The following is a 13807-nucleotide window of genomic DNA, read 5'->3' as shown; positions in this document are numbered from 1 at the left end:
ATAGCGCTTTTCATTCACATGCACGCGTAATTTATTTGATCACCTGGCAGTTAGAAAATTTCACAAAAAAAACCTGTCTTTTTTTAGAATATTTATTTTTAATATTAAAGAATATCCTGTCAAAATAACAATTGCACCTCCCTGTCCGAAAGGAATGTACATATCTATGCATGTATAGTTGTATATTTTATACTCGTTAATATGTAGTATGTACATATTCAGATGAAATCTTCTGAAGTTCAGATGCACCCCCTGAAAATAATTCTGGGGCGCCCATGCGAGTATCTTGCATATTTAAAATCGCCATCAAATCGCCTGGCCTGTTTATTTTCTTTACATTTGAATATTTAAATTTAATTTAAAGTCACGTGAATGATATTTTTTGTAATAACAATATTTACCCTTTTTTTAACTTTGGTGAGGATTTTTGGGGAAAATAACCGCTACCCTCCAGCCAGACCGGTATTTTTTATTAGGCTATCATGAAAGAGTCACCTAAAAAAATTTCAAGTTGCCTAAAATACCTGCTCAAAAATGTCTCACAGCTCTTATTCTATAATTTTAATTGCTAATCCGTTAAATATAAATTAAATATTAATTAAAAATAATCCGTTTATTTTCATTTTTGTTTTATACCCTACACTTACACCATAATCTCTAAAGTATAAAAATGATGAGGTTTCATATGGGTAATCTGAGATGCATTGTTGGAATATTTTCCTAGCGTCACCAGTTGGTATTTTAGTACCTTGGTTAACAAATTACTTGATTCGTTATTGGCATTCATTTCACTCATTTCATCGTTCCCCGTTAGAGGTCATTTTAACCATTCTCCGGTATAAATATTTCATTATTTATACTAAGCAGAACGGACGTTTTGATTCAGATTGGTCTTCTTGCAAAGCCTTCTTGACAACGGGTAGACCTAGAAACACGTGTCGAGGGATGGCAAGGGACCCGATTTGAATCAAAACGAAACCGTTTATTTTCATTTTTATAAAAATTCATGCTTCTAAAACAAAATTATCTAGAAAGATAGAAAATCCTCTATAGGTCGGAATAGTCTACTTCCGAAGAAATATGGACAATAATAACAGCCTACGGAGTAAATCAAGATGCAAGAAATGAAGAGAAAGATAAATTTTTCGAGAAGTTCCAAATGCAAACTGACAATGGGGAAGAAAACATAATTGTAATGGGAGATCTAAACGGTAGAGTCGAAAACAACAACAGCGGAATAGAGGAGCGCATGGGAAAAGAAGGAGAAGAAATACTAAAGAGAAATGGTGAAAGAATAATAGAAATATGTATGGAGAACAAACCAGTTTTAACAAATACAAAATTTAAACATAAAGAAGTACACAAATACACGAGAGTACAAGACAGCAGAAACGAAAAATCAATCATAGATTACTTTTTGGTAAGCAGCAACAAATGGAAAAGAGTACAGGATACGAAAGTGAAAAGAGGCTCAGAGATTGGCAGTGACCACCATCTAGTAATAATAAGAATGAGAACAACAGAGGAAAAAGAAGAAAAGAAAAGAAATGTAGTAAACGAAAAAATAAAAAGTTACAAATTAAAAGAGGAAAGATATAAGAAGAAATTCCAAGAAAAATTAGATAATACTCTGAAAGGTAGGGCAAAAAATACAAATATAGAAGAAAAATGGGATTATCTAAAAACCAGCATAATCAAAGCAGCTGAGGAAACTTGCGGGAAAGCAAAAATAGCAAATACTAACATGAGGAGAACGGAATGGTGGACGGAAGAAATACGAGAGTAAATAAAGAACAAAAAAGACAAGTGGAAGAGATACCTAAGCACAAAACACCTGGAAGATTACTACGAGGCATATAAAGAAAAAGGAAGGAGGTTAAAATAGCGGTGAAAGCAGGAAAGGAAAGGTCATGGGAGAGATTTGGACAAAAAATGACAAAAAATTATAGGGAAAACCAAAAACTCTTTTACGGCGCATTAAAACAACTCAGACAAAAGAAAGTAAAGAGCACACGATGCCGAATATAAAAAACAAGAATGGAGACGTACTAACAGAAGAAAAACAAATAATGGGAAGACGGAGAGAACATTTCAAAGAGCTAACTCATGCAGACACGGACAACATAGGGGAGATACAGGAAAGGAATGAAGAACAAGTGGAATCCATAACAAGAGAGGAATTAGAGAAAGCAATAGAAAGAGTAAAATTGGGCAAAGCACCAGGCAAGGATCATATCACCCCGGAAATGATAAAATTCATGGGGACAGAGGGAATGGATAGCATGAAAGGACTAATGAATGATATCATAAATAGAGCAGAATTACCAAAGGACTGGAAGAAAGACATTATATTACCAATACACAAAAAGGGAGACAAGAGAAACTGTAATAATTACCGAGGTATCACCATATCAAGTATCCCTGGAAAGGTATTCGCAAGAATAATAGAGACCAGAATAAAAACTCAAATAGAAACAACTATGGAAGACACACAGTGTGGATTCAGGAAGGACAGAAGCACGCAAGACCTAATATTCACATTAAGAAAAGTAAGTGAGAAGGTAATCAAGAAGAATAGAGAGATATATATGTGCTTCATTGACCTGGGAAAGGCATATGACAGAATCCGAAGAAAGGACGTATGGAAGACACTAAAATAAAGGGGAGTCGACAGACACATAATAGAAGTAATAAATAACGAGGAATCCAGAGAATTTACTACAAGTCAAGGCGTCAAACAGGGCTGCGTGCTGAATCCACTGCTATTCTCAGTGGTACTGGATGAAGCGATAAAGAAAGCCAAGAGAAGAATGAGAAAACTAACATTAGGATACTGGCAAATGAAACGGACTCAACTATCGGATCTACTATTTGCAGACGACATGGTATTGATAGCAGAAAGCAGAAAAGACTTACAGAACAATCTTGAAATCCTAGAAGAAGAACTAGAGCAAGTGGAATATTTTAAATACCTAGGAGTAATAATCGAATCAAATGGTAAACAAGACATGGAAATAAACGAGAAAATTGGACGAACAGGAAGCTTATTTAACGCTATGAAAACAACATTTTTGGGGAAAAAAGAGATACCGGAGAAAGTAAAAACGGCAGTCGTTAAATCAGTAGTTAGACCAACAATTATGTATAGCAGCGAGACATGGACATTGACAGGGAGACAAAAATTCGGAGTCAATGCTATGGAATTGAGGTTCCTGAGGAAAATATCAAACAGAAAGAGGTCAGACAATATACGAAACTAAACAATTAGACAAAACCTAAAACTAGAACCAATCAATGAAAAAATAGTGGATGGACAACTTAGATGGTTCGGGCACGTGTGTAGAATGTCGAACGAGAGGCTTACAAAACGAGTGTTCGAAACGAGAGTGCAGGGGATAAACAAAAGAGGAAGACCAAGAGTTATGTGGGTATATGAAATCAGGAAAGAAGTCGAGAAAAAGGGATTGACATTGGAAAGTGCAAGAAACCTAACGCAAGATCGGAAAGCATGGAGACTACAATGCCAAACTCAACTCCACCAGCCTTATACCTAAAGGTAGAAAGGCTTAGGAATAAGTAAGTAAGTAAGGTCGGAATACAGAATCATTGGTGACTATCTATTGCCTGAGCTTTTTACAAATTTATAAAGACTTCTTTTTCTTAAAGTCCGTCTTCTATCGGAGGTTGGAAATCATCACAGCTATTCTTATTTTACTGGCGGCCGCCCTAAATAGGTCGATGGAACTGCAGCCGAACCATTCCCTCAGATTTTTTAACCAAGATATTCTGCGCCTACCGATACTTCTCTTACCCCTGATTTTACCCTGGATGATCAGTCTCAGCAGCGAGTATTTGTCACCTCTCATAACATGGCCAAAGTATTCAAGCTTTCTTCTTTTAACAGTAAGTACAACTTCACATCCTTTTCCGATCCGACGTAAAATTTCGGCATTCGTCACGTGGTCCACCCAAGATACACGGAGCATTCTACGGTAGCACCACATCTCAAAAGCTTCAATGTTTTTAATGCTGCCCATCTTCATGGTCCATGACTCAACTCCATATAATAAAGTGGAGAAGATATAACACCGCAGCATACGCACTCTCATATCAAGATTTATGTCACGACTACAGAGAAATATTTTCATCTTGTTAAATGCTGATCTAGCTATTGCTATTCTTGCTCTTATTTCTTTTGTTTGATCGCCTGAATGATCCAGGCAAGCTCCAAGGTATTTATAGGAGGATACCCTTTCTATAACGGTGTTATTGACAACCAAATCATTCCTGGCGTGTGGATCTTTTGTTATTACCATCCATTTAGTTTTTCTGAGGTTTAATGTAAGTCGTTGTTGCAGATCTGCAAGATTGTCTGCTTATATCACTGTGTCGTCAGCGTATCTCACATTATTGATTGTATTTCCTTTGATCATTACACCACAACTAACCTCCGACAGAGCTTCTTTAAATATGACTTCGCTATAAAAATTAAACAAAAGAGGAGACAGAATACACCCCTGTCTTACTCCTCTACATATTTTGATCTTCTCAGTCATTTCATCATCGACCTTGACTTGTGCTATTTGATTCCAATACAAATTAGTTATTATTCTAATATCTTTTTCATCAATGTTCTTTTCGATTAGAAGTTGTCTCAGACAAGTTTATAAAGACACAGGACGATAAATAGCGGATAATGGGAGAATCTACAATATACATTCATCACCTGCCCGTTTATCTAAATAAAATTCCAACAGAATTCTGCCTCCTAAATATTCAGTTATGAGTAAAATAAAATACGGAAAAACAGCTTTAGATTTAATTCGATTCGGGGACCACCACCATCGGCCTAGGTCTACTTTTCACTCTTTTCAGTGTCTACATAGCCGCCTGTGGTGTAGCCCGAAGCGAAATAATTATGTCTGAATGTGAATTAAATTTGAAGCTGTTTTTACTTATTTTATTTTACTCATAATTGAGTACTAAGGACGCAGAATTTTGTTGAAATTTTATCTACACTCACCGGCACAAAAAACGGGCACCCCAAAAATGGGTCATTTTTAATGACTTGTATTTCCTAAACCTGATATCCGATTTAAGTATTTTTTTTAATATGTTATAGCCTTGTTCTTGACCAATATCGCCGTAATAATATTGTTGCTAGACAGGTACATTGTCAATGTATACAGGGTGTACGAATGAAACTGTGTTTTTTTCTCAAACTTTGGAACACTCTACGGAATGTGCCAGCTTTTATAAAATACTGAAATTAAAACCCAACTATAGCCCCAGGTTTTCTTAACATTCTGTTTTTTGATTCATTTGCTTATGTTGGATAATAAAAAAGTTAGGCACTTTAACAACTACCTCTGTTTTTCGTCAATACAGGGTGATTTTAAATAAGTACGGCAAACTTTAAGGGGTAATTCTGCATGATAAAATAATGACAGTTTGCTTTATAAACGTATGCCCGCAAATGCTTTGTTTCCGAGATAGGGGGTGTTGAAGTTGTTCTTACAAACTGACGATTTATTTATTGCTCTAAAACGGTTTGTGATATGCAAATGAAATTTGGTAGATTTTAAGAGGTAGTTATTGCGTATTTTTTGGAATACAATTAAGAATTTTATAATCACCATTGGCGTGCATACGGGATATATCTAAAATGTTTATACCCGTATGCACGCCAATGATGAATATAAATTAATTCTTAATTGTATGCCAAAAAATGCGCAATAACTACCTCTTAAAATCTATTAAATTTCATTTGCATATCACAAACCGTTTTATTAGAGCAATAAATAAATCGTCAGTTTGTAAGAACTATTTCAACATCCCCTATCTCGGAAACGAAGCATTTGCGGGCATAAGTTTTTAAAGCAAACTATCATTAATATATCATGCAGAATTATCCCTTAAAGTTTGCCGTACTTATTTAAAACCACCCTGTATTGACGAAAAACAGGGGTAGCTGTTGAAGTGCCTAACTTTTTTATTATCCAACTTAAGCGAATGAATCAAAAAACAGAATGTTAAGAAAACCTGGGGCTATAGTTGGGTTTTAATTTTATTATTTTATAAAAGCTGGCACATTCCATAGGGTGTTCCAAAGTTTGAGAAAAAAACACAGTTTGATTCGTGCACCCTGTATACAATGACAATGTACCTGTCTAGCAACAATATTATTACAGCGATATTGTTAAAGAATAAGGCTATAACATATTAAAAAAAAATACTTAAATCGAATATCAGGTTTAGGAAATACAAGTCGTTACAAATGGCCCATTTTTTAGGGTGCCCGTTTTTGTGCCGGTGAGTGTATATAACCGGGCAGGCGATGAATGTATATTGTAGATTCTCCCATTGTCCGCTATTTATCGGCCTGTGTCTTTATAAATTTGTAAAAAGCTTAGGCAATAGCTAGTCACCAAGAATTCTGCATTCTGTCCTATAGAGAATTCTCTTTGTCTCTAGATAGATGTTGCTAACGCGTCCGTACGCATTTAATATATTAATTACTTTCCTAGTGCAACAACCAGAATTATTTCGCTTCGGCACTTCTGGATACACCACAGGCGCCTCTGAAGACACTGAAAAGTAGAAACCTAGGTCAGTCGATGATGGTGGCCTACGAATCGAATTACATAAATCTAAAGCTGTCTTTCTCTCTTTTTTCTATTATATGGATTATTCACGTCAAATATTTTTTAGATAAAAATTCCCTCATCATAACCAAACCATTAATTCTCATTATAACCAAACTGTGGCTAATCCCATATAAACATAACATTTAACTTGGGCATGCCTCAAGACAACAGTTTCAGATCCTGATAAGTTTAATCAATTTCGATTTACGTCAGTTTGTAAAATTTGGTATGCATATCGTAACTGTGAGACAGAATACAATTAAATTTAATTCTTTTGATAAAATTGCATACCATAATAATTCTGTGATAATACAATTGGTCATTGTTTTGTTACAAAATGCAGTCCGTACATAGTGAAAATAAGCGATTGTTCCATTAATGGGTATGTTAATATAGGTGGTCCAAACGAAGACGATTTATTGATTTATAATGAGTACAAGGTCAGTTCTTCTACTAAAGCATTTTTGATATGCCATTATCATCTTGTTCATATAGTCGATTTTCATCATGTAGTCGATATAGTTTTGGTTGCAGACGATTTGGAACAAATAAAGAAAATGTTGGAAGTACAGCTTTTCATAAAATATGCTTAAAAATGAATATACCAACAACACAATATATCACGCACTTAGTACCAAGTAAACACCTTGAAATTCAAAATGAACAAATAGAACTGGTAGACAAATATATATAAAGTCGGAAAAACGAAAGAATACCCATGAACGAACATATAAAACACGCTATATTTTCCTGCCACTGTGTCACACAAAAAATTGGCCAGCATAAGTACATGTAATAATTACTGAAACATGTACTTGCACTGGACAATTTTCTTTGTGACACGGTGACAGGAAAATACAGGGTGTTTTATATGTTCGTTCATGGGTATTCTTTCATTTTTCCGACTGTATACATATATCTGGGCTACGAAAATTAGAAAGGTAAGGACAATCAAACATACGAAGTATCCAAAAGAATAATACAAGGATGAACAGCATACAGAGCTCTTAAGAAACGTTTTTAAGAGTGATATTCCAGTTAATATGAAGAAAAAAGTTTTCGACCAATGCGTGCTACCTGTGATGACTTACTGGACACTTTTCCAGAATGAAGGATGGAAGATGGACTCGCAAACCAGTTGAATGGAGACCAAGAGCTGATAACAGTAACAGAGGAACACGACCAACACGATGACAAGACGACATACGGAAGACAACATAAAACTGGATACAGAAAGCATAAGATAGAACACTTTAAAGAAAAACAGGGGAGGTCTATGTCCAGCAATGGATCGAGAGAGGCTGATGATGATGATGAATCATCTTTTTGGCTGGCTCGATAAGGTTGTAAGTATAAGATATGCTTACACTTACAAATTGAACAAAATACTTTGGAAGCTTTTGTAACTAATTATATAGCAATTTGACAAATGCGTTCTTTATTTTCCCTTCTCGTATTGTAAAAGATTGAAGAAAATAGGGTTTATTACATTGGTTAACGATATGTCTCTAACGTGTACATGAACACAGTGCGAGGATCGTTGAAATCAAGATATTTTGCAATGCTGAAGGGGATTTTTCCAAACGTATTTTTTCCATTTGGTTGTATAGTAAAATGACCTTGTCTGTAGGTTAGAAAAAATCTTTTTCTGAACAACCACGTAGCCGTAAAGATATGTAATGCCTTATTAGTTTCAAACTATTCATTTTGTTTTCGCCAATAATGATAAAAACGCGCTTTTTGTCGGTTTTACCACAATCTCTGTCACATTTACCACAACAACTGATTTTCTATTTTCCACATGCGTAATTAGCACATTCACCAGTTCTTGTCGTCGACTTTCACCAAATACACCAAATATTAATACAACTTTTTCCATTAAAAGCGCCTCATTCGGTGCTTCAGGGATAAACTTTAAAACATCTTCTCTAGACAGAACTTCAGAGTTTTTTAAGTGGTATACTCTTAAACCTTGTTTCAAATATTTGCTTATCCTATGGTAATTAGCGATGTTAATATTCTTGTTTTCCAATAAAGTCTTTTTTACCATTAAATATTTGGACCATAAGAAACTGCCATTCAGTTTAGTAATTTATTGTATTCTCTGTCGTATGGGTCTCTCTATTTCTTTGGTAGAAAGTTTTGTGTTGCTTTTCAAAACTTTCCTGCATTTTTTATTTTTAGGTTTGACAGCAGCGCATGCTAACTTATGTTTGATATATTGTATACTTACTCTTAAAGGGACGCTACCGATTTGCTCGAAGAAAAAATTTTACAACCAATGCATCCTGCCGGTAATAACATATGGTTCCGAAACCAGAACTTTGACTGAACATTCTGCAAATAAATTGAAAATAACCCAAAGAAAAATAGAAAGAGCAATGTTGTGAATAACAAGAAGAGATATGGTACCAAACAGGATAGTGAGAGAGAGGACCAAAGTGACCGATATCATAGAAAAAATTGCACAAACCAAATGGAGATGGGCTGGACATGTAGCACGTTTAAATTATAATAGGTGGACCAAAAAACTCTTAGAACGGAGAGCTAGAGAAGATAAGAGACACCGAGGTAGACTACCAAAAAGGTGGATGTATGACTTGAGAAAAACAGTGGTAAATTGGATACAGAAGGCACAAGATAGAGAACAATGGAAGAATATGGAGGAGACCTATTATATCCAACAGTACATGCAAGAGGTTGAGGAATAATGATGATGATGATGATGATGATGATGATATTGCATAATCTACTAAGATACATTTTCTGAATTTTTGAAAATATTTAGTTTGTGAATACGATAACAAACTAGTATGATATAAAATTTTATATGTACTGTGGGCATTAATATATGTGTATGTGTATACCCTTGGGCGACTCGGGCCCGAAGAAATCTACTTAATGCCCTTGGTAGGTAAATAACTATTAGGAATGGTTAGGTACTTGTCGCAACATAGTTATTTTTTTAATAAACAATGTATTTAAAAATGTTTTCTTCTCAATATCCTCGAATGCATTGTATCATTAAAAAGGGTTCGCTTACCAAAAATAAATTTAAACAAACACAAACACCAAATGAGGATAATCATATTGACAAAACACACATGATTACACCAATTAAGTCTATGGTACCGCTCTAGTCGGAACTACTGAATGCGCGATGAAGGTTGCAATTGTACAAAGCGAATGCCGCCGGTACCACCGCGACGTCGGCTACTGATTATTTGTGCGTCGATGAAGGATAGTACCTGTCGAGAAAAGTGGTGGTACCTCTACTACGGTAGTACCATTTTCGTATGATGTCATGTCAAAGGTTACGGAATAGGTACTTGTATTGTAGTTAAATTGCTGTTATCGTTCGCAATTATAGATTGATTGGATTGAATGGATGTAGGTGGGTGTTATCAGGAAAATGGTGTTGTGGCGCTAGTTTTATTTTGTAATGTTACAAAATTTTGTTACCTAAATATTGAATTAAATATGTTGTTATGTAAAATGTTGCGTATGTTAAAAAATTAGGACTGAATATGATAGTTACTAGTTGGCCCAGATGTGTATGTATGAGTATGTATTTACATATTGACATGTAGAAATTAATATTTAGGTTTTTCCCATTGATGAATGCCTATTTTAAATTCTTTTTCATTGCTCTTCTGACATGCCCGTACCAGATTAATCTCTTATGTTCTATGTAGTGTAGGTATTATGTACGAATTCATTCCCATTCTTTTCTTAATTTATATGTTATTTATTCTATCTGTCCCATATCAAACATTCATTATTCATATCAGATATTGAACAGTATATTTTTATCACCCCGTATATCACATGAGCCAATTTGTTATGGTATAATACATGTACGGGTTTCTAATTTAGTTCACGAATTGTAAATTGTAAACAATAATTCGGGCAATTGCATTATTTAATTTGATGATCAAATATATTTCTTTGTTCTCAATATTTGTAAATAAACTCAGCGCGTGGCTTGACACCAATACTAAGTGCCACCGCTGAGAAAGTACACACATTTAGAATCATTCTCAAGAATCAATTCAAGCTGTCAAGATGTAACTTCAAATAGAGTCATCTACAGTCTTCAACTAAACGCGTACCGGTAACAAGTCAGTATTCAAAGTCCTCCCGGGGTAAAATACCCTAGTGTCGGTTCTATCAATAAATACTTTTATCGCTATTGGTGTTTCCATTCTATCTAAACAAAGTTCTCCATTGAGCCCTAGGGATTATACACTATCTCTCCTTGTTACTCTGTAGCTTCTCCTTAGAAATTCCATCTTTGTTGCTCTTGTGTTTTTGGTTTTCTTATTTATTGTCATTTTCACACCCAGCGAGGATACCTCTTATATTATATAAGTATCATATATTATTCTTATTGTGTTTATACTAATGTTCTTATCCCACAGTACCCGGTTCAACTTTCGTATGCAGTCTCTTGTTTGTCCTAGTCTATCTTTTTATTTTTTCTTCAGTTGTTCCTTTGTCTGATATTATGAAACCTAAATGCTTGTCTGATCCTCTGATTTGGTTACCTTCGTCTATTTCCAGCTGTTTTATTTCGGTATTCTTCGTTGCTAGGTATACAGTTTTCTTTAGGTTTATTTCCATCCCATTCTTTGTATATTCCTGTTCCAGTTTTCTCATCATAAAACTGAGGTCATCTTCATCTTATGCGATTACTATTTCGTCGTTAGCAAAACTTACGGTATACAGGTATTCGTTTCTTACTGGTATACCTATTCCTTCGCACTTTCTTTTCCATGGTTTCAGGGTTTTTTCCAGGAATATTTTGAACAGGGTAGTGGATGTGGAGCAGCTCTGTAGTAGTCCCTTTGTCGTCCTAAATGGACTGCATATTCTATTTTGTTATTCTTGTAGAGGGCTTTTACTGCTTTTATTAATATTCGTGGAACTTCATTATAAGGCAACTGATGGAAAAATACAGGAATAAAGAAACCAACGCTCATATGGTACTCATTGATCTTGAGAAAGCTTATGATAGAGTTCCTCGGGAGATTCTGTAGGGGGCACTCAATAAGAAAGGAGTCCCTGGTAATATGTAAAGTCGTGAGAGATGTGTATGAGGGAGTAACGTGTCAAAGTTAAACTTTTATTTTATTTATTCTTGAATATTTCCTGATCGGCATGGGATAACAACACGAAATTTGGTATGCGGGGTTTTTTTGGGATGAGAAATTTAAATTCGCCACCAAAAATAATGTATTACCCAGAGGGCGCCACATACGTGTTTCATCGCTCATTTAATAGGTTCAGTTTTTTTATCCATCACTCTACATACTTTTTGAATCAAAATTTTGATTCTCTTATTTAAATATGCGATACAACATAATTTTTTGCCTAATGTCATTGTATAATATCATTGTTACAAAACGTAGTTTTCTTGAAAGTGAAACAACGTAGAATCAGTCGGTCTAACCTGGCGGTAGTCCGACGCCACATGTCATATCATAAAAGAAAAACAAAGCATATATGTGAGGATGCAGTGGAGACACGGACCCAGACAAGTAGAAGAAGGACATAATTAACGACGTAACAAGATGAAACAAATCCACGAAAAAATGGAAGAGGAAAATGTGAACAAAGAAGGTCTTTGTACCCCTAAGTGGAGCATAGAGCTTCAACGAAAACAAGCCATGGAGTTCTGTTTTGCGCTAAGGTGTTCACCTCATTTCACGACTTTTATATCTTCCTGGACTTTACATTTTATACCTTCTTTTGTTCGGTCCAGTGTAGCAGATTTTCGTTTTTAATTATTATGTTAAGCCAGAAAATATGAACAATAACTCTTCGTAGCCATTCGTTATCACGAATATCGCAATATTCATAAAAATTGAATGGCTAATTTGGGTGGATAGGATATATAAGAAGAAAAGATAAATACTATTAAATACTGTCCGAGATAAGGAAAAAATGCCAAGAAGGTGTCGAACAATCGAAAAACCGAAGACAGAGGTATTTTGAAAATAAATAAAAAAGAGAGCGTGGTACTTGCGGAGTGCCGACACAAGCAAATACTTCTTACTGATTCGATTATATTCGATTAGATTCAATTTGATTTGCGTCGATTCGATTTATGTTATCTATTTTATATAATTTTATTTCATCATCATCATCATCATCATCACTGGCTCGGCAACCCTTTTTGGGTCTTGGCCTGTTCCAGGACTCTTCTCCATTATGATCTGTTTCGTGCTTTTTTTCTCCAGTTTTTTATTTTTAAGGTTATTATATTATTTTCTATTTGTTCTAAATATCTCAGCTTTGGTCTTCCACTTGTTCTTTTTCCTACTGGCATCTGTTTAAATATTTTGTTTGGTATTTCGCCTTCTTGCATTCTTTCTACATGTCCCATCCAACGCAGATGTCCGCAGCCTATAATTTTATTTACTTTTATTTAATTCAATTAATTTTGTTCATCTTACTTGAATTTCATTTAATTTTATTTTATTTAATCAATATCTATATGGTTGAAATCACCTTGAATTCAGTCATCATCATCATCAACCCGTACTCGTCCACTGTTGGACATAGGTCTCCCTCAGCTCTTTCCATATTTCTCTGTTTTGTGCGGCTTGCATCCATTTGCCGACAATACGCTTCAAATCGTCAGCCCATCTGGTTGGTGGTCGTCCTTTGCTCCGTAGTACTTCTTCAAGTGGCCTCTACTCGACAATACGTTTTGTCCATCGGTTGTCTGACAATCTGGCGACGTGTCCTGCCCAATTTCACTTGAGCGACGCGATTCATTCGACGGCGTCCGTTGTTTTTGTTCTACGACGTATTTCTGAGTTTGGGATTCGGTCCCTAAGGGAGACACCCAACAACTGGCGCTCCATAGCCCTCTGAGTTATGCGAATCTTGTTCACTAGGTACATGTTTGCTCAAAGACTCCTGATCCACTAGCATGGCAGTTTTAAATCCATCAATAAACCATATTAAGTCCCCATTAATATTTGTGACTTTTTGCTCTAGATGGTATAATTGTGTTAATCTTCTCAGTGAAGATTATCTCTGGTGTCATCATATCTGAGTTTATCATAAAGATGGATTCCGCCAGTCTTATTTTTAGACTCAACGACTTATTTTTGGTGTTGATATAGATATTCAGCAATTGCTTCTCCGTT

At 35.2% G+C, this 13807-nt stretch overlaps 1 protein-coding gene across 1 annotated transcript in view; it reads right to left on the bottom strand.

Moving 5' to 3' along the window:
* Nucleotides 1-9871, bottom strand: part of LOC114337291 (uncharacterized) — a 253577-nt gene extending 243706 nt beyond the window's left edge. The window contains exon 1 of the mRNA XM_050648395.1: nucleotides 9691-9871. Coding sequence (XP_050504352.1) covers nucleotides 9691-9736 — 46 coding nt within the window. The 5' untranslated portion in view covers nucleotides 9737-9871. The remainder of the gene's footprint in view (nucleotides 1-9690) is intronic.
* Between the last annotated feature and the right edge of the window lie 3936 nt (nucleotides 9872-13807).

Source organism: Diabrotica virgifera, chromosome 4 (genome assembly GCF_917563875.1).
Source record: "Diabrotica virgifera virgifera chromosome 4, PGI_DIABVI_V3a".
Lineage (NCBI taxonomy): Eukaryota > Metazoa > Arthropoda > Insecta > Coleoptera > Chrysomelidae > Diabrotica > Diabrotica virgifera.
This window is presented reverse-complemented; position numbering and strand designations above follow the sequence as displayed.